This window comes from Aptenodytes patagonicus, chromosome 14 (assembly GCF_965638725.1).
Source record: "Aptenodytes patagonicus chromosome 14, bAptPat1.pri.cur, whole genome shotgun sequence".
Classification (NCBI taxonomy): domain Eukaryota; kingdom Metazoa; phylum Chordata; class Aves; order Sphenisciformes; family Spheniscidae; genus Aptenodytes; species Aptenodytes patagonicus.
Window position 1 is genome coordinate 1,095,037 of NC_134962.1, and position 19,571 is coordinate 1,114,607.

Sequence of the window (19,571 nt, forward strand, 5' to 3'; positions counted from 1 at the left end):
ACACAAGGCTTTGTGAAACGCGAAGCCAATGACCCCTGGCGCTACTTGCAATTTAAGAATGAAAAACGGGCACGTTTGGAGAGATGCAATAAATCTTACTGACTTTATTACACATTGCATTTTAGGATCACTTTACATTCCTAGACAAAAGAGATGATACAAATAAATACAAGCTGTAAAACTATGGACAGAACTATCGACAGGTTCTTTGTCTACAGATCGCCTACGAGAAGGTGGAGATCAGTGTATCTCCAAGGAGCTGTGAGTTCTCTTATGGGCAGCTGTGCCCGCGGGGCGACCCTCGGGCGCTTCGTTTCAAAAAGAAAGGGGGACTGAAGAAGGTAGTAAGTGCCTGGACCACAGAGAGTTAAACCCACCACCGCGCAGCGCAGCGCAGACAGGACCAGTGTTCTCATTTCAGTTCCATCTCCGCATCCAATTATGGCTTTTGCAGGTTATCTTTTCCAATTTGTGTTTTAACACAGCAGAAACAGACCCACGGGAGTCGCGCTGAACCGTGTAAAGCCTGGTGCACGTTAACCATCACAGACAGAAGAGAGGACAGATCCAGGTTTGCAGTTGTCTCGCTGAAACTCGGCAAGCACTCTGTGTTCAGTGAAGGCAGACTTACTACGCCTAAAAAAAATACTGAACACAAGCCTGATCTGATCTGTATAACGCCCCAGCGTAGCCCGAGGTGCTACGACAGAGGTACGTGTTTTAGAAGATTCAAGCAGCATGCAATTACTTTAAAAAAGGCGCTAGACCTACGTTGAGGATTTTAAGAAAGTGCTTTAATTCCTATGCTTCAGTGTCACGCGGTGCTTGCTCCCAGAGCCAAGGGCCGACTTCTGCTGCATGTCACTTTTTAAGAAAAGATCCCATTATACAGATCAGAGGAAAGACGAGAAGGACGTTAAACATTCCTATGAAGAAACCGTGACCGCGCACGCTGTCCGAGGGCCTCTTCCAGGAGTCGGCTGGATTTCCTGTCTTTGGCTGTTAACCTGCAGGAAGCCCAGATGGTTCAGATAACACCCAGAGAGGGGCAAATTCGGCAGGAATGTTTCTAAAAAAACTCAACCCAGAGCTCAGCGCTTTTGTACAGCTTAAGACGATGTAGTTTACCTTAACATCAGTGCCACTGAGCAGCTGGTCGAGGGTAAGTCCGTCGGAATGAGAATCTAAAAGCTTCTGTGACAATCTGAGATTGCCCATGAATACACTAACCAAATCTCCAACCACAGCTCCAACTTAAATACAATGACTAAATATGCAGTTTTATTCTTTTTCCACCCTATTAAATTTCTTTCACCTTGCTAATGAATTTCTACAGAATTAAAAGCAGAGCCTTTCTGACATATTAACCAGCTAGCTTATCAACACTAAAACGAGAACAGTTTGGGTTTGCACTGCGATTTCCACTGTACCAGTCCTGCCACAAGGGGAGTTTCCAGCATATGGGTTTAATACAGAATTCCCTATGGAACAGTAGCGACTGCGCATGTGCAGACACAGATGTGTCTGTGGATGCATATTCACATAATACATACGTGTACATTGCTATGCACATATATGCGATTATATATTTTGTTGCTATTTCAGGTTTTAGACCCCCCCCCCTTGTTTCGTTTCAATTCTCTGAGCACTTACACCATACAATCATCTTCTAAAATGTCAAAGTACAGAAGAATACGTGCTAGAGAGAAAGAGAAGGTGACGTTATGCAACAAGAGCCAATTAAAAGGCTCTCTGTACATAAACAGTGCTTTATAAAAAGGAAGATTATGCCAGGTTTCCACGTTCAGGTTGAAAGAAATTTGTCAGATGCCTGCTCTCCCAATTATATGCAAACTCCTCTTTCCTCCACCAAAACTAATGTATATATACGCATATATGTGTGTATATATATACATTAATCCTGTGGTCCAGAAAAGCACTCCATGAATCAAAGCGGCCGAGTTAGCGTTTAACCGGGCCCACCTGGGCAGCTGGCTCACCGAGGCACCATGCCCGCAAGATGCAGAGGTGAGCTGTGCCGAGTGTTCGGTTCCTTCTGCTCATGGGGGTCAGACAGAACGGAGTTCTCCAGCCCGGATGAAGTCACTCAGCGGATACTTAACGAGCACACAAGGCAGAGTCCGCCCATCAGAGCATTTCTAAAACCAGGCAAGTCCTCATACACTCACACATGTCAGTCTGGAGGAAGTCGTCAGTGAGGGAGAGGAAATAGGTAAAAACGTTCATAGGATGACAGCCAACAGCAACCAGAAAAAGTAATATCCCAAGTCTCAATATACAGTGAACTAAAACTTACAAATGAGCTGTGAGACACCAGACAGGGACACCTTACTCTGTCCTTAGCGCGGCAGTTCCACCTCCCTCTACCCTGCCACACAGCCTGCAGCATTACAGGAGCCTGCTTTAGTCATAGGGCAGCTTTGCAAAGAGACCGTCAAAAGCAGGAGTCCTTCCTCCCTTGTTTTCAAAGTAAACCCCCTGGAATTAATACCAGATTCCATTACCCAGACTCGGTTACATGTGCTTTCGCTCCCAGCAGGCTCTGCGTGGGCTGGGAGCTGCAAAGGGAAAGCTTCTAGCGTGGAACAGGTGAGGCACAACAGGTACCGAACGCTGAACCTCCTTAGACACCAAGGGAAGGGACCATACTTGCAAGAAGAGCGCACTCAAAGGCAGCTCCGCATTACAGTGCTCCACCCTCCGCCCAGCTTACAGGGGAGAGCAGAGTCAGCCCTGCGAGCCTGCCGGGAAGGTAGCTCTGAGCCAATGCTACGTTTCCCGTGAACGGTGGGAGATGTGAGAAAATGGCCGTACGCCACCCCACAGTTTAAAGTCTTAGTACGGACACGGGTTTGAACTGCCAGGGGTGAAGATGGAGGCAAGAGAGAGGAAGAAAGCTGTGGAGCTGGCACTGGTATGCAGATGTATTCTTTGACAAGGTGGTTCCTGCTGGTAGGGGTGAGGTCTGTAGGAGGTCAGTTTAGAGAAGCTCTTACTTATGCCTGTAAACAAGGAAAGGACTTCAGTTTCTATTGCTTCCTTTCTAGAGAGCGCAAAGTTGCTTTCAAGACCCCTTTTTTGTCCTACAGCTCTAAAGGGAGGCACAGCTATCTGGTGGTGAGTACATGCTGACCGCTGCCATCCTGCCTGTTCAGACCAGCTTCTTAACCCCAACTGATGATGCCAGTCTTTCAAGCAGGAAGAGGAAAAACTATGCACCTAAGTCAAGTTTGAACAGATCCTCTGCTTTTTAACCTCATTTGGTTCTCCCTATGGAGCTCTGGAGCGGTGGTTCTGTTGAGATGACTTTCAACTCTGTCTTCTTATTGCCCAACAGCAAAAAAGCCCAGTGCAGCAAAAGGGCTAGTGCAGAAGGAGAGACGGTGATGCTGCGAGGTGATCCCCATGCTTCCCATTGCTTCTAATACACTTTAACGTACCTCATGCATTTCTGATTTCCTAACTAAAATCTGTTTCCCACAGAGGCCAAATGCTGAATTGCAAGCACGTATCTTCCCGTGGCTCAGTGCACCTGGACTGGCACAAGTCAGTTAAACAGCAAAGAGGCCATCTCCAGGGGAAAGGGGCTGGAGTCTGGCTGGGAGTTCTCTCTGCAGGTTTTTACTTGTCTCTGCTCTCAGAAGGCAAAGGCTGTTCGCGCCCTGGAGAGAAACTGCTGGTTTTACTTTGGAACCAGCCCTCGGGACTGTGGGTAGAGCTGAGAACTATGGGTGCCTGCTGAAGAGGATCCCCCTGATTTCCTTCCAGTTTTAGGCCTGAAGAAGTAAAAATGAAAAAATAAACAAAAAGCCCCAACAATGCCGCCTGTTACTCACCAAAATTTATCTTCCAAAAGCTGAATTTTTTTACTGGATTTATTCTCTAATCAGTCTCAGCTTTCACTTCTGTCCTGTGTTCCTTTCTCTCTCTCTCTGCTTTACAGCTAAGCTCTCCTTAACTTCACTGACAAGAAGTGCTGACAAATAGCAGCTGTACTTGTACCTCTACTGTTGGCTAGTCTGCTTACTGAAAGTCCAACTCACCTGGGTTTTGATTTTTTATTTGAAGTGCTCTCAAAGGTTGACGCGTCCACCTGTATCTCATCTTCATCCTGCAGAGCTGCTTCTAGAGCCGCCTGAACTTTGGGAGCAATGGCTGGACCTTCGTAGTCTCTCGTCGTTCGGCTGGGCATGTCAAGTTCCAGTAATACGATGTTCTCTGCCTGAGACAGTAAAAGCAGAATCAAAGTCTGCACTTTTTCATATAAATTGTTTCTTTTCCCTCCAGAAGCTTACTCTGAAGTACTTTATAAATGTATACAGGACACTGTAAAAATTTACATCCCCCAGAAGAACTAACAATCCTCTGAAATTCACATTCCCCTGATCAGGGGGGTGAGCACATGGAGGTTGTAACCACATCTGGGCTTACCCTGTACCGAGCCTCTGGACGAATCATCATGGACGTCCTGGCGTGTTGGCTCAGTGGCCTCTTGTATCCTACAGCAGATACCGGTCTTTTCATCATCTGCTGGTTACTAGAGAAAAATGGATACTCAGTCTATTATACACCAAAAACAAAGACTCCTCTTGGAGTTTATGAGCTAAAACATCTGCAAATTCCACACAGAAATATGTTTCAAGAGAGCAGAAACTATCTTGGCTGCATTTGCAGGAACAGCTCTCTACAGTCAGAGACAAGAAGGTAAGGTAGTTATCCTGTGTCATCTGTTCCCTGCACAAAGGGGAGGATTTCTACACATTTTTACTATACAGACCGCAGATGCACTCAGCTGCACCCAACTTTGTAAATTTGCTGTAGAGAACTTTCTGTGTAGAGTGTCAGGATCCAGCCACAGCTCTCGTAATAATAATAATGACAGCTTTCCTATCTAAAACAGGAAAGAACTATGATAGGAGTTTACTGCTATTTTAATGATGAATGCACTATTAACATATATTTTACGTATAATTATTGGGCTTATCTAGAAAAAAAATCCTAATCTTCCAAGAATTTTCCTAACTGTACATTCCTATTTTGTTCAACCTGCTAAGATTAATAATTTTTTCTATTTTATTGTGCAGCAAGAAGCTGCGAGCTCTGGAGGGCCAGTTTAAATCCCCAATTCAATCCCTCTTTTGGGGTACCTTGTTCTTGACAACTAGAGAGTTTTCCGTGACCTATAACTCCACCCCAAGAAAAGCTTAGAAGTACACTCACTCCAGACGGGTTATGGGATGCAGTTTCCACTGGTCTTCCTCTTCATCGAAGAATGATCTGTTCATGATCTTATTCTTTTCTTCCAAGGGAATAAAATTTTCAATAATCAGGTGCCTACATGCAACCGCAAAAATGGGAAATACACAAGAAACATAATTAGCAGATGACTTTCTCCACTGCTCCTCTCCTACTGACTTAATACAGCCCTGGAAAAGGAGGAATGTTTTAGTTTTCCCACGTTTAAATCCTTTTCCACAAGCATGTGCAATGCAGTCCCTCCACTCCCCACCCAAAGAAACCACCTCTGTTACTGTTAATAGCAGGCAATGAAGTGACGGGACTTACTTTAGCTTTAGTTCCCTGGTAAGTTCATTCTGGGTCTGTTCCAGTTCCTGGCGCTCCTTGATGTGCTCTTCTTGGAGATCATGGATCTCTGCCTTCACAGCCTGCAGCTTGGAGAATAACTGGAACACACAACAAGAGCCAAAGTCATAGCTTGCCAATGTTCCTTTCACTTTCACACACAAGTTGATTTTATTCCTAACCCACTAGACACGGAATAATTTTCTTTTTACCTTTTTGAGTTTTTTGGTCTTTATGTCCACCTCTTGCTGAAGAGAACTATAGGTCTCCTTCAGCTCTAATGTCTCCTCGTCCCGGCTTTCCATCTGTTGCTGGATCTCTCGCTCCCGACGTTTCTGAAGAACGTGACATACAATATTAAAGACCACAGTTACATTGCCACCTCCAGGCTGACATACATGAAACCAACGCTCAGGATGTTTTTGCTTCCCTGGGCTCCAGGGCTTTTGCTTTAGCTTCTAGTTCTTCCTATCTCTGGCCTTAGAAATACCAGAAGCATTAACTCTTCTTTGTCTTTATTATCGAGCTTCAATTAAAGGAATCAAATGTCACGTTTGGATTCTTTTTTTTTTTTCATCAATGCGTACTAGTCATTGCACTTAAAGAATCACCAACAGAAAATAAACTTTCAGCACACAGTAAACATCCCTCCCTTGAGCTAATGGCTGAACTGTCACTCTCTGAGGTCCTCCAATTATTTTTACACTTACAGACAGCTCCAATCAAGTCAGGACACAAATCTTTGACATGAAAAGCTGGAATAAAACTATTATAAACCTTCTCTACATATTTCATACAATGACAAATAGGACACAAGCCCTTCCCCCTTCTTTTGAGATTAATGATTGCCATTAAACCAATTTCAGGGTTCACCCTGGGCAAATTTTCTTATAGTTTCTCCTGATACATTGTTTTATAAAAGTTCTGCAGCTAGGCTTTTCATACAAAATAACAAACGTTCTCCCCTGTACCTGTTCTGCAATTTCCTGTCGTTTCTGCTCCAGGATTTTCTGCTGTTCGTTTGTGTGATCCACGATATTTTTCCCTCCCACCAGAAGCTTGCTTTCCATTGCCTGAAAGGAAAAACCAAGGTCGTAAGTTTCTCGCAGTGACCACAGAATGTAACTTTCTCTGATACGGATACAACTTCTTCAGGGCAGCTCCCTTATTGCACCTTCTCTTGCAAGTCAGCTGCTGCAAGAATTACTGTTTCTTAAAATTCCTATAAAACTGTGGGATTAATGAAACAGTAACTTGCTTAGAATTACGCATTGCTGCAATGTGTGGCAAAGCTGGAGACCCAAAACGCGAGCTCTCCCGTAAAAAACTTGTTAATGATCTGTGACAGAATGAAGCATTTTTTGTGCTACAGCTTGTGAAAAGATGTATCATCACATTTTATCGTGCTGATTGCTTAAGATCCTACAAGATCAGCACACAAGAACAATGAAACAACTCATTAATATTGAAATATTTAATTAATGGTGGAAATGTCAACTTCTGTCTAGAAGTAGTTTATTTTAAAATCTTCCAATCTAAACACAAATCACTATCCTGGAAACTTCTTGTGAAATATCCTTCCGTATTGAGAAACCCTCTATTCTCCCCACAGCCTAAATAAATTGCTTTCAAAAAGTATGACAAGGAAGAATTCTACCTTGATTTTAGCACTCAACATCTCTGTTGCTTCCTTCTCTCGCCTCAGGTCCTCCATTTTCTTCTCCTTCTCTTTCAGCAGTCTCATCTTTTCTTCTGCTACCAGGCTGTGATCCTCAACTATAGCTTTCTTCTCAATCTCCAGCTTTTCTTGTTGCTCCCTCCAATAGTCATCTTTGTCATCTCCTTCATCCTCACCCTCTTCAGTGTCCTCCTCCTCTTCCCCACCATCTCTCCTCCTTTCCCTCCTCTTTCTTTTGCCAATAGACCGTTTTTCCAACTGTGCCTTGAGCCGAGCAATCTCTTCCTGGAATTCTCGTAGCAGAGCATCCTTAGGATCCTCATTCACTCGCGGCTTGTTCTTGATGTTTTTGGCACGGTTGGCATACCTCAGTGTTGTCAGAGTCTCCTCTACGTTGTAAGAGGCAGGGCCTATATTGGCCACCATCACAGTTTTGGCATTGCCACCTAACGAGTCTTGAAGTAACCTAGTCAGCTTTGAGTCCCGGTATGGAATGTGCGTGCTTTTGCCATCTACTAGGGCAGAGATAACGTTGCCCAAAGCTGAGAGAGAGAGATTGATTTTAGTAGCTTCCTTTAACCTTTCCCCCTGTGCTCCAGTCTTAGCTTGCCGCTCGCTGCCTGCAAGGTCTACCAGGTTGAGTTTTCCAACTCGGATGTGATTCTCTCCATCAAGTCCTAACTCGCTGCATTCGATAGTGATCACAAAAATGGCATGAGATCGAGAGCTGTGTTCATTCATGTTGGTGGCACCAACCGAGCGGTTTTGGTTTCCCACGTTCATGACGTGCTCTATCTCTTTGACGCTTTTCGTAACAAAGGAGGACAAATCCTTAACATACACACCTGTGTCTGGTCTCTCCTTTAACTCCAGCCGCTTGGACTGATCCTTTGATAACAAGTCTCTGATTTCTTCTTGGTATATTTCCAAATAAGAAGCTCTAACTAGATATTGCTGATTTTGAGATCTAGAGATGTGGGTGAAGATGTGATCGAATGAATTGGGGATGACCCCTCTTTTTTCAGGATCACCACGCACCCCTTCCATCGTATATGTTTTCCCTGTCCCAGTCTGCCCATACGCAAAGATTGTCCCATTAAACCCTTGCAGAACAGAGTCCACAAGAGGTCTGAAGGTCTCATCGTAGAGTTCAACCTGTTTGGAATTCCAGTCATACACAGCATCAAAGGTGAAAGTTTTAGGCAGTTCATGAGATGTTCCCCGCGGATTCTTCACCGAGACCTGCCCTAACTTGACATCCACGTTAACAACTTTTTCATACGAAGCTGTCTTCTCTTTGCTATTCATCGGCCGGCATCGTACCACCACCCTAACAGACTCAGAGCTCTTTAACTTAGACATGACAGCAGGTCTGTGGCTGGCGTGATCTGATCGATGGATGATCCCGTGCCAGCAACCTAAAACGGAAACAAAGGAGGAATACGTCAAGGCGGTTTTCTACAGGTGACAATTTTTCACAAAGCCAAAGATTCAACTCATCTATTCAAACAGCATTTTGTATTCATGAAGTTGCGAGGGATTTTGAAGAATATAAATAACGTACAACACGAAAACTTTAAAAAGGCCTGAACTGAGACAGTATTATTTTACCAAAACCTGTCCATCGAACAGTATCATTTCTACAAGCTCTGCTGCAAAAAATCTTCATCAAATCACAGCTTTACAGTTGGTAGAGATCCTTTTCTTGACCCTTAAAAATCATAATGCTTTTTAAACTATTTATAAAAATAATATGATATTTTGCCATTGATTTTCTTTGCAGTCAGGCTGTTTTAAATCTCGTATTTTGAAAATCTAGTACAGACTTGCTCTCTCCGTATTGCTCAGGCTCTTGAAAGGGAATCAGTCAGGTGCTTTGATTAAGTGCTTCACTCACCTACCAAATTTCAAGAGAGATCGTAAATTATAAATACGGTATTTTCAGAGTTGCCTCTTCTTATGCCTCCTATGTATTTGCAAAACCTTCTCATATTTTTGAGACATTTATATTACAATCCCCTCACATGTGATGTGATGTGTCACCAGAACCATCCTGCCACAGAAGGTTTAAAACTTATGCCTGGCTTTTCTTAAATGACAGCAGTTCCCTGGAATGCCACCCAAACACTTTTTTCCTCTTGTGCGTTACACTTGTAAAGTCACTTTCTAGAAGCCTCCTTACAGAATAATAGATCTTTAATTGGGCTGCAGCAGCTGCGAGGATTCAAGATAAAATCATTAAATAGTTTGTCCATTTCCAGGCATCACATCCCCTGAATATTCTGCATTTCCACACTTGGGAAAACTGATGTTACCCTTCTGTCAAGAATCAAGTGAAAATAATTGTTACACGAAAGTTTTCACACAGTCTTGCAATCCAGCTCACTACAAAGGAAATCATTAAAGCAGCCAAATGTAGCACAGTTTTCCAACGCATGCAAATATGGTAAAACAAACCAGTAAGGGGAGTGAATTACCCCAGTGAGGTGGGCTCTGAAATCAGGGGGCAACAAAGAGGACTATTTCCACCACCTAATTGCAGCGAGGCGAGGCTGCGTGCTGCCGTAGGATGCCTGTGTTGTGCCCCCACCGAGGGCACTGCTGCAGCCCTGTAAATTCAGGACCTTCACACCCCAACATTGAAAGTCACTTCTGGTCCTGCGCTCGCCCTGGGGGGGGGAGCACCCAGGCGAAGCACAGCCACTCCCCCCGACGCCAGACGGCCGCTCTCAGCATGCCCGCGGCCCCAGAACTCCCTGTCTTTCTGTTCCACTTCCAAACGTCCCGGTCAATGTTGATCTTGCATTTGCAGTTTTTGCACAAGTATCGTCAGCGCACTTAAGCAGAGAGCAGCATTCCCCGCTGGCGTTCAGCAGGGAGCAGAAGGGAAAGCTATAAAGGTGGAGCAATCTACATTATGCCTCGTCTAACGCTCAAGCAACCAGAGGACATCAGGGTGTGAAGCGGACACCTGCAAGGATTTGCCCTTCTCAGGCTTCTGAAGGTGAGTTTAAGCTCCTTTCACATCACTTCTTATAAAAATTTCATAAAGCACTCAGTCCTTTGAGCCCACCCTCCTCTTTCTGTAACGTGACTGCCCGCTGTGAAAGGATCCTGCAAACTACTGCGAGTGTCTTCCTCAGCTAGAACTTGCACACCTGTTTTTACGGGGAAACTGAAGGCAACCGTACTTGCTTTAGATATTTCAAGCACAACTCTTCACGCAGATCTATGCTATTATTTTTTCTTTTGGCAATATACGTTTACCGGGATTTCCCAAAAAAGCCAGCTCTGCCCAAGCACACTAACCTACTGAAACACACACCACGCTCCTGCTCTGGTGTTCCAACTGAGTCAGGTTTACAAGATTCAGCATCAATCTAAACTCACGTTGCATAAACCCAGTTCACAGATCCCGAGTCCTTCATGACTCTGGGTAGAGAGCAAGAAACGCGCTGTTGCATCCCCCAGTCATTAGCACAATGAGCTGCCATTTAAAACGGAACAAAAAGACTGTGTTACTGCTAAAGCGACAGCCTTACGCGGAAGATCTAAACGGCACAGCTTGTGGAATGCCATGCCATGTCTAAGAAACTTTTTTTTCAAAAATATCTTTCAGGAAGAGCTCTGAGATCCTTCTGCCAATTGGAACGAAATGTAAAACTAATACACACTGGAAAGCCCAGGTAGCGCTGGCACGCGTTCCGTCTGGCCTCCTCAGGACGCTCTCGCTGTTCCACTACCAGCTGGACCTGCAGCAACCCATGGACTTTGGCTGACTGTTTTTTACTCAGTGATTGTATGTCTCAGGAGAGCTTCTCAAACAAGGTGACGGAGAACTTCAGGAGCAGAGCTAGAGGACTGAGAAAGGAAGCAGAACATTTCTAGCCCAAAATCCAGACTGTCAATCTGCACTACAAAGAATAACACAAGAGTAACAAATAAACAGGTTTAAGAATTGTAGGGAAACCTCAATATGGCTCTTGGAATTTCCTTGGTTTCGTGAGGGGAAACTCCTTGTCCTCGCTACTCCCAGGAAGGCACGTGGTAGCTACCAGGAGGAAGATGAGGAACGTGCATCGAATTGACCAAACTGGACAATCATCCAGAAGAAGCACTTTCCAACCTGCACAGTGAATTCAAACTACTGCAGGAATTTTGGATTACTACTGAATAAAAACATTTCCCTCCTAACTGACAACTCCAAATAAAGATGACCTTGCTGTCTGGCCCACGAGGAACACGTATTCTAGAATATCAATAGAGAAAGAACATGTGAAATGGGGACAAGTCTTGCAGAAGCATAAAAAGCAACTCTCCCTCTAATCATCATGAGTATTTGTACATACAAATACACGCTTCTCCCTCCACACCTTCCTGAGATACTCCGATAGTTCAAGTTCACAGGAGACAATTTTTTCAGACAAGTTCACATAACAACCGATGCTTCATTTATCTGCATTATTACGGTGAATGTTCACATCGGCAAGTACTGAAATTAGGCATGAATTCTGAAAGGCAGAGCCTTGATTTATTTTATATAATTAATATCCAAAATACTATTTCGATGAGAAGTTCCGCTTTGTAAGTGATGCTGACTAACATTAAATGATCAGAATTAAGTTAATCTTCGCACAGACTGCTTCTTTACAAGAGCATACGCTGCCGGCCGCAGGCTCACCTGGAGGTCAAGAGTGAAATATCCGGCATGTCCCCTCTGCGACAGCTTTGGCAGAGACATGCATTCAACAAAAACTATGTTGCATATTTGCTGTTCCTCTGGGCGTATCTCACCAACGTGAGCTTGACAATCTTTTGACACCTTTCCCCATTTCAATTGCAAGTCTCTTTTTATAGCCACAAACAACATTTTTTTACCCCTGCGTTGGGCTGTTTTCATAACAACCTATCGCGAACCATCTCCAGTTATTTTAGCTACTGCTGTGAAGTTTACTGGAAGTGTAACAAATGACATTTCTTCTCAGGCTTACCCAAGCGCTTGACTGGAGAATAAAACCAATTAGTTGGCAGTGTTTGTATTCCCCAGAAACTCCACGGCAACGTTTGAGCCGCCCGGAGCGGCCAGACAGGGATGGCCAGAAGAGCTGGGAAGGCCACCATGCCACCCGCTCTTCCCCTACCGGGAGGGGGCTTCGTTCATGAAATTAGTTCAGCCTAAAGCGACCTGGGCCAGGTCCTGAGAGTCAAGGTCGAGGTTGAGACGAATGCATCTGAAGCTGTGCTCCGGATGACCAAGAGGGAAGGGTGGGCAGAAATCAAAGCATTTTTGTTTATTTCAGTCAACACAAGGTTGTGCCTGAAAAAAGAAGCGACGCCACAACCTGAAGGTAAGCTCTGGTAACCACTTCTGGTCAGGAACTTTCAGGAGTCGGGACCCGAGGGCTCGGCCGGCCGTGCCCAAGGGTCACTGCACTCTGACCGGGCGCGTACCACTGATCCCTTCTGCCTCCGGCAGGCTGAAGTCCTGAGGCCTCTCCGCTTCCTGGCTTAGGTTTAAAGATCTCAGGAAGATTTTCTTGGTACACTGCCTAAACCCTCCCCTCACGTCTCTCTGCACATCCCCAGGTACCGCTTAAAAAAAATGCCATCGCTTTCTTGCAGTTTAAATCTTTCAAATATTTGTGGGTCCGTAACGTCTTGGCTCAGTCGCTTGCGTCTTTTGCTCCTTCATAAGCCGGTCGCCTCGTCCGCTGTTGCTCCCTTCTCACCTCCCTGCCAAACGCACCGCGGACCGAACAGGACATCCCTGGTGCCGCTGCTGGAGCTGGGCCGGCCTGGGCCACCTCTGCCACGGCGGGCCTTCTGCTGCCGGGGCGCTGGGCACCCCGGTTTCACACAGTGCCCGTGGTCACCCCCGCCACCTCCGTCCGCCTCAGCACGGCGCCCCACGGGCGTCCCCCTCCCCCAGGGAGGCAGCGGGTGCGGGACCCCCGCTCCAGCCGGGACCCCGAGTTCATTTCTGGTTATGGCTTCGCCCCCGCGTTGCCCGCCGCCCTCGCAGCTGCGACACCGGGTGCAGCGGGAAAGGGGTCCCGGAGGCACCTGGACGCCCAGCTCGAGGGACGGGGACAGCGGGCCGCGCCCGAGGGGGGAGCGGCGACGGGGGGACGACGACGACGACGACGACGACACCCGCCCGCGGGGGGACCCCCGCCCAAACGGGGCCACCCGCCCAAACGGGGCCACCCGCCCGCGGCCTCGCCGCAGGCAGCCTGGCAGCGGGCAGGGCCTGCCGCCTCCCTCGCTCGCTGCCCCCGCCGACACCCCGGCAGGCGAGGCCGTGCCCAGGCGTGCAAACGGGGGCGGCCAGAGGGGAAGCGGGTGCCCCGGGCTGTCACGCCCGCGCGGCGGGGGCGGTGGGTTCGGCCCTCGGGTTCAGCGCCCCGGGCCGCGGCGGCTCCTCGGGGCGGGCCCCCGCCGCACAGGCGCGGGCGGCGGGGCCCACGCACAGGCGGGCCGGGCCGGGCCGGGCCGGGCCGGACTCACCTGCGCCGTCACCATGGAGCCGAGCGGCCGCCTCCTCCCGCGGCACCGGAAGCGGCAGGACGGCCCCACCCCCCGCCCGACGCACTTCCTTGGCAACGCGCGCGCCCGCCCCCACGCCGGCACTTCCGTAGCGACCGGCCGCGGCGGCGCCGCCTCCCGCCGCCGGCGGGGCCCGGATGGAGCCGGGACAAAGGGACCGGCCCCGCCGCACCGGGCGAGGCCTGAGGGCAGCGCCGCCCCGGCCCGGGTGCACCTCGCGCTCCCCGGACCCCAAAAGTCCCGTTTTTCACCCCAGCCGGAGCCCGGCAAGGGCCGGGGAGCGCCGTGCCGCTGCTCGGCCGCACCCGGGGCGGGCCGGCCCGGCCGGGGGGGGCCGGGAAGGTGCCCGCTTCACGGGACGCCGAGCCGCGAGCACAGCAACGGAGGAAGGGAGTTCAGGTCAATACGAGTGAATACAAAATCAAGTGTTTATTATTACAAAAAAAAAAATCCCTTTTTTAAAGAAAAAAAAACCCAACACGAAACCCATTTTCTCTTAATACACTGTCTTCCCAATGCTGTCTGGAAAGGCTGCCCTTGCCCCGTGGCGAGGCAAGGCAGCCCTGACGGCATCATCCAGGATAGTGGGGTGAAATCCAGGCACCCAGCTCCCCTGGGCCCGCGCCGGGGCGCGGCCGGAGGCCCTCGAACCACCCAAGCCCACGGATTTCTGGAAGCCAGCACTGAGGAAACAAGAGACGAGCCTTTGCCGCCCCGGCCCTTGGGGCACCTCCTCGTTCAGCCCTCTTTTGCTCGCTCCCTTGAGCCTTCAAACCCCGTCAAAGCTCAGGAACGTTTCCAAGGAGGGAAAAAAAGACCCAGCACCAAAAAGACATTTAGAGCTAAACCCCAGTAAACGCTCAGCATCATTTGGACCATAGTAGTGCGCTAGAGGCAGCCGGAGCCGGTACCACGGCTTCCCCTAAGTGGCATTTTTAAAAAAGAAATAGTAAGTTCTGCAATTTTCTCTCTTTGTCCAGAGACTGAGTAAAGTCGCAGGAGTATCAAAAGGCGTTGGTCAAGTTGAGTCTCACCACGTCGGGATTATCGGTGTTCCCAGCACTAAACTGCGCTGGGCCAAACGAAGGGGTTTGGGGCTGCCGTTTCACCGTCAGCGAGCACTTTCCACCGTTACCTCCACCGGGAACTACCCCCCCAGACAAGGGTTCTGCTGTCAGAGGGGTTCTTCGACAAAGTACAAAAACAAACAAGAAAACAGGAGCCATTAACACAGACCTAGGTACGACGTACACCAACCCCACTACGGCTACTTTAAAAGTCTTAGCTCAAAACCAGTTTCGTTGCTACCGCAGACCTCCACCTGACATCGACAGCTACAAAGCTACAAGCCCTACGTCTCCAACTCTCGACTGGCTATGAAAGGTCTCTCCTCTGTGTCCCTGCAAACGCCTTCTCCCCAGTTCCACACAGAGACGGGCAGAACAGGCAGCTGCCACATTAAAACATGTCCCCGCTGCGCTGCGCTAGCACCGCTGAAGAGATCCAGGCGCCCCCCAGCACCGCTGCGGAGCGGGTATGAAATCTCTTTTGACAGGGGAATGGAAACGGAGGCACTGAGGTGACACGAGTCTAGTAAGGCAACAGCGGTACCCGGTAAAACCCAGAGCTGATTTCCAGTCCTGAGTTTTACCTTGCACTCCCTTTCCAGGGACCGTGACGCTCCCGACAATACTTTGCACTTAAAAAGAAAAGAACTTACGGTCAGTTTTGGACAAGAAGCTTCACAACATCTCCAGGTAAAATTTAAACTTAAACAGGAAAAAAAAAAAATGGAGAAGAGGAAATCTGAGGAGCTGCTTCATCACGATTGCTGGCGAACCCCAAATAGTGAGAACGGAGAGCTATAGAAACTACACCTTAAAATCTTAAAAACTATATATAGTTTATAGTTTCCTATAAACTACACGATTTAAAATTTCTTTTCTGTCTGACCTCACACCGGAAATGCAGGAGAAGTCAGACAGAACAGTCTAGAAGCGACTGTGAGGAGTACCGCAGGGCTGAAGCGGGTCTGCGGCAGCCTGGCAGTGTGCTCCGCAGGCAGGAGAACGCCGTTAGCACCGAGTGGTCCCTCGGCAAGGTACCAAGCTCAGAGCCCTGAGAACTACGGAGCCTGTTCCTCTTTTGGTCAGAATTCATCCCGTAATCTTGGCGGGTGGTCCATGCCAAAAAACGAAGAGGGTTTTCCATGCACGTCGCGCTCTCTTTTCACAAAGGCGGTAAACGAAGAGACACAGTTCCCGATAAAGTGATCGGACTGGCCAAGAACATACAAATCAATCTGAGGCACTTCTGGCTGCAGGCTAACAACCTTGATCTGCAGGGAAACAAGGAAAGCAAGTGAATCCAGTCATCTATTATTACAACCCAAATACCTCGGCATAATATTAGAAATGGGAATATACGACAGAAAGAGAGTGGGTTCTGTCTTAAGTTGCCCTATAACTCATTTATAAATAGATAAATGTCAAAAACATTTTGAAAAATGACTTAGGTTTATTTAATTGAAGTCTTTTGCAAGGAGAAATTTACTACCATGCAGGATAATGCTCCTCAACCTCTAGGAAAGCAAGAGTTTTACAGTATAATTTTTATCGCTATGAGCAAAATTCACTTTGAGATGTCAATATTTGTCTGTGAATAACATGTCACACAACTGCCTGCCCGCTGTCCGTGGCAGCAACAGGCCAGAATCCAAGGAGGGTTTTTATTAAAGCAGTCCTGCCAGAACGGGTTTCGGAAAGACTTACCTTTCCTTGGAAGAACTGCTGTATTTCCGTCGTGTAGGGCTCGGAATCAGTAGCGATATAAACGGATTTAGCTTCTGTCTTTTTCACCCAGAGCTTGAGAGCACGCTTGATCTCTTTGAGGTCTGGCAGGCACATGTCCATGGTAAGAGGGACCGCAGCGCTTCGGTCGTAGCCCACGCACTGAGGTGAAGCCATGAAGTGCGGCCCGGCTGTCCCGTCCTTTAACATATTGCAAGCATTTTTCTATTGGAAGAAGGAAAGAGAAAATATCACGGCTGAACGGCAAGCGTGAGAAAAACACTACCACGTCCCCCACCTCCGCCAGCAGCGTTACAGCCTCTTTGAAAGAGGAATCCCAACGGCATTGCGAACACGGAGCGAGTTACCGAATGCCAGCGGGGTTCGGGCTGCCACCCCCGAAGCACAGCTCCTCTTCGGGCAGCTTCTTCCACAGAGCGTCAGCCACCAGTCTATAGCACCCAGCCTCACACAGGAACCATACCCAATCTGAGCCGATCCTCAGATGAATTCCTACGTAGGGCCTGACCAGCAGAGAGTGAATATAGGCTTCTCCTTTCTTCACCATTTCATCAGCCCACACGATATACTTATGGAGGGGTCGGTGCTCCTCTAAGACGGGGAACTGGGCCGGAGCTCCAGGTAAGGCGAGTACCGGGTGCTCAGATGGTGAAAACCTACGGAAAAAACCCAGCAGACCGAAACGTAACACAACCTTGCATGCATCACCTCGCTCAGAGACTACTGTGAAGGGTAGAATGGAAACTATGAACACCCTGAAACACGCAGCACCTATTGCTCCAAATTTACCCAAGATGAGTTTTAACTATTTTGCCAACAGAACACTGAAGCAAAACTCAGGTACCGCGTTTTACCTCAGGCCTGGTAACAAGTGAATCAGCATTATTTGACAGACAAAAGGCAAGAAACTCATAAGCGTAGCAACGAGAGGTTACGTTTTCACCCCAGACTAGAGCAACTCTGTCACCCAAACTTACTGATAGGACTAAAGAGGCTCTGAAAACAGGAGGTAACCAGCAAAATGCAGTTCACGATCGGCAACCGAGAACCAAATTCTCTCTGAAGAATAATTGCATATGTAATCAATAAATACTGTAACTAAATATTACTGGCTCAGAAATCAATCAGCCTAACAGAGTTCACACCTAATACTGCCCACAGGAGGAGGGTGCTCAGCGAACATTTAATGGGAAAAGCATTAAGATTTTTAATTATATCGCTAAGTAACCACTTCGATCTCTTCCCCCAAAACGCAAAGGCTTTACACAGTGACTAGCACAACTGTTTTCATGAGTCGCTCTAAATGCCTACAGTGGCATGCCAGCACTTTTCCATCTTCTTCCTACCTTTGGATCCAATGGTCCTTGTACGCAGAACTGAAGGAAATTCCCTTGAAGAGCTCAGACTTATCAAAATTCACTTGGAACTGGTCCCAGAAGGGACCAAATGGATTTCCATCCTGCAAAGGGAAGACAAGTGTTCGTGCGGTGCATACGCAGAGCCTGAAAGGCAGGCTTCGGAAGATCCTGGGGTGCCGAGTTGAAGAGTCTCTCTCTTACAGGAAGAAAGCAGACCGAACGTAACAGCCTGTTTGTCACCGATCAGCTCCACGGGAAGGAGAGAGGGAAACACGTTAAAGAAAGAGGGAAACACGTTAAAGAGACTTAACTGAGAACTCGTGCAAAGGCTGTCTTAAAAGAGCAAGGACACCACAGCTCTCAGACTTGGATTTAAAAGAGGTTGCTTTAAAACCAGCTGGACAACTATACCACAGAAGGGAAACGGGCAGAGGCCAGTAGGAGATGAGCTACAGATCTGTTCTCCTTACGGTCAAAATCAAGTCTGAAGTGATAAAACCTACTTACACGAACCATCTTCCCGAACCCCAAGGACTTGCTGACAAAGAAAAGCACGAAGGCGCAGCAAGCCTCGCAGGTAAGCAGCGAAAGGAATGCCACACGGGCAGATTTGGGGTGGATAACTCCTAAGTTAGCAAATCAACGGCGACCTGAGTCAGTCTCTGCAACAGCAGCAGAATTAACCTGCGCCCGGGCCGGCGGGGATGCGGGAGGAACTCACCTTCATGGGACAAGAGCTTTTGTCGGCGCTTCTCTGAGCCGCCGCTTCGAAGCAGTAAGCCACTCGCTTGCCAGGAGGCCAGTGAACCGGCGCCAGCTTCTCCATGAAGTCCTCCAAGCTGATGACGCGGTGGTACTGCAGGAGCGGCTCCAGCCTGAAGTGCTCGGCGTAGGGAACGTGCAGCTGGGGACGGCAGGGACCGCCTCACTCACGGGGCGGCGGTACACGAGGCCCCGGGGCGCGAAGCCTCCCCCCCGGGGCCCGCACCTCTCCCCACGGCGGGGGGGGGGTGGGGAAGGCCACAGCCCAGCCCGCCGCCCCCTCCCCTCCCCGCCTCCCCTCCCCGCCCGGCCTCCGGGGGCTCACGTTGGTGTAGGGCGGGCGGTGGTGGCGGTACTCGATCCACGGCGGTACGGCCAGGGTCCGGTTGAGGGCGCGGGCGAAGGCCAGGGCGCCCAAGAAGTGCTCGGCCTGGTTCCCGAACCGGCCTGCAAGAGGGGCGAGAGCGGGGCTCAGCCGGCGCCTCCGCCGGAGGGAGGGGGGGGCTCCGCCGGGGGGGGGCTCCGCCGCGGCGGGAGGGCCTCACCCATGCAGGGACAGTAGAGCAGGTAACCGGCCGCGTCCCAGGCGGGCGCCGCGCCGCCTCCCGCCGCCATCGCCGCCGCCGCCGCCAGCAGCAGGAGGAGGAGGACGGCGACCGGCGGCGCCGCCATGGCGGCTCGGCGGAGGTCAGGGAGAGGCGGCCCCATCCCGGCATGCCCCGGGGCCCGCCGGAACGGCCTCTCTAGCGGGAAGCGGCCAGCAGCGAGGCGGAAGCGGGAGAGCGACGTCACTCCCACAATGCCCCGCACAAT

The 19,571-nt window shown here is 49.0% G+C and overlaps 2 protein-coding genes across 6 annotated transcripts; both read right to left on the reverse strand.

Annotated features, from left to right (window-relative positions):
- Positions 1–80: 80 nt before the first annotated feature.
- Positions 81–13,836, reverse strand: KIF3B (kinesin family member 3B). 4 transcript variants are annotated; one of them, XM_076351615.1, is made up of 9 exons: positions 10,957–11,132; positions 7,262–8,700; positions 6,576–6,677; positions 5,817–5,939; positions 5,587–5,705; positions 5,242–5,355; positions 4,453–4,558; positions 4,065–4,243; positions 81–1,007 (listed from the first exon to the last, which is right to left on the reverse strand). In XM_076351615.1, exons 2-9 carry the CDS (start codon positions 8,642–8,644, stop codon positions 917–919), a joined length of 2,217 nt encoding a protein of 738 aa, XP_076207730.1. In that variant the 5' UTR covers positions 8,645–8,700; positions 10,957–11,132; the 3' UTR covers positions 81–916. The 4 variants fall into 4 exon arrangements, with proteins under 4 accessions (XP_076207730.1, XP_076207732.1, XP_076207728.1 ...); XM_076351617.1 differs by lacking the exon at positions 10,957–11,132 and adding an exon at positions 13,790–13,836 and having other exon boundaries at positions 928–3,797; XM_076351613.1 differs by having other exon boundaries at positions 928–3,797.
- Positions 13,837–14,242: 406 nt separating this feature from the next.
- POFUT1 (protein O-fucosyltransferase 1) lies at positions 14,243–19,466 on the reverse strand. 2 transcript variants are annotated; one of them, XR_012996489.1, is made up of 8 exons: positions 19,304–19,466; positions 19,084–19,205; positions 18,718–18,900; positions 17,985–18,097; positions 17,102–17,294; positions 16,600–16,842; positions 15,549–16,166; positions 14,243–15,013 (listed from the first exon to the last, which is right to left on the reverse strand). XR_012996489.1 is itself a non-coding variant. In XM_076352134.1 (7 exons), the coding sequence occupies exons 1-7, from the start codon at positions 19,464–19,466 to the stop codon at positions 15,978–15,980; spliced, it is 1,206 nt and encodes a 401-aa protein (XP_076208249.1). In that variant the 3' UTR covers positions 14,243–15,977. The 2 variants fall into 2 exon arrangements, 1 of the variants encoding a protein (XP_076208249.1); XM_076352134.1 differs by having other exon boundaries at positions 14,243–16,166.
- Between the last annotated feature and the right edge of the window lie 105 nt (positions 19,467–19,571).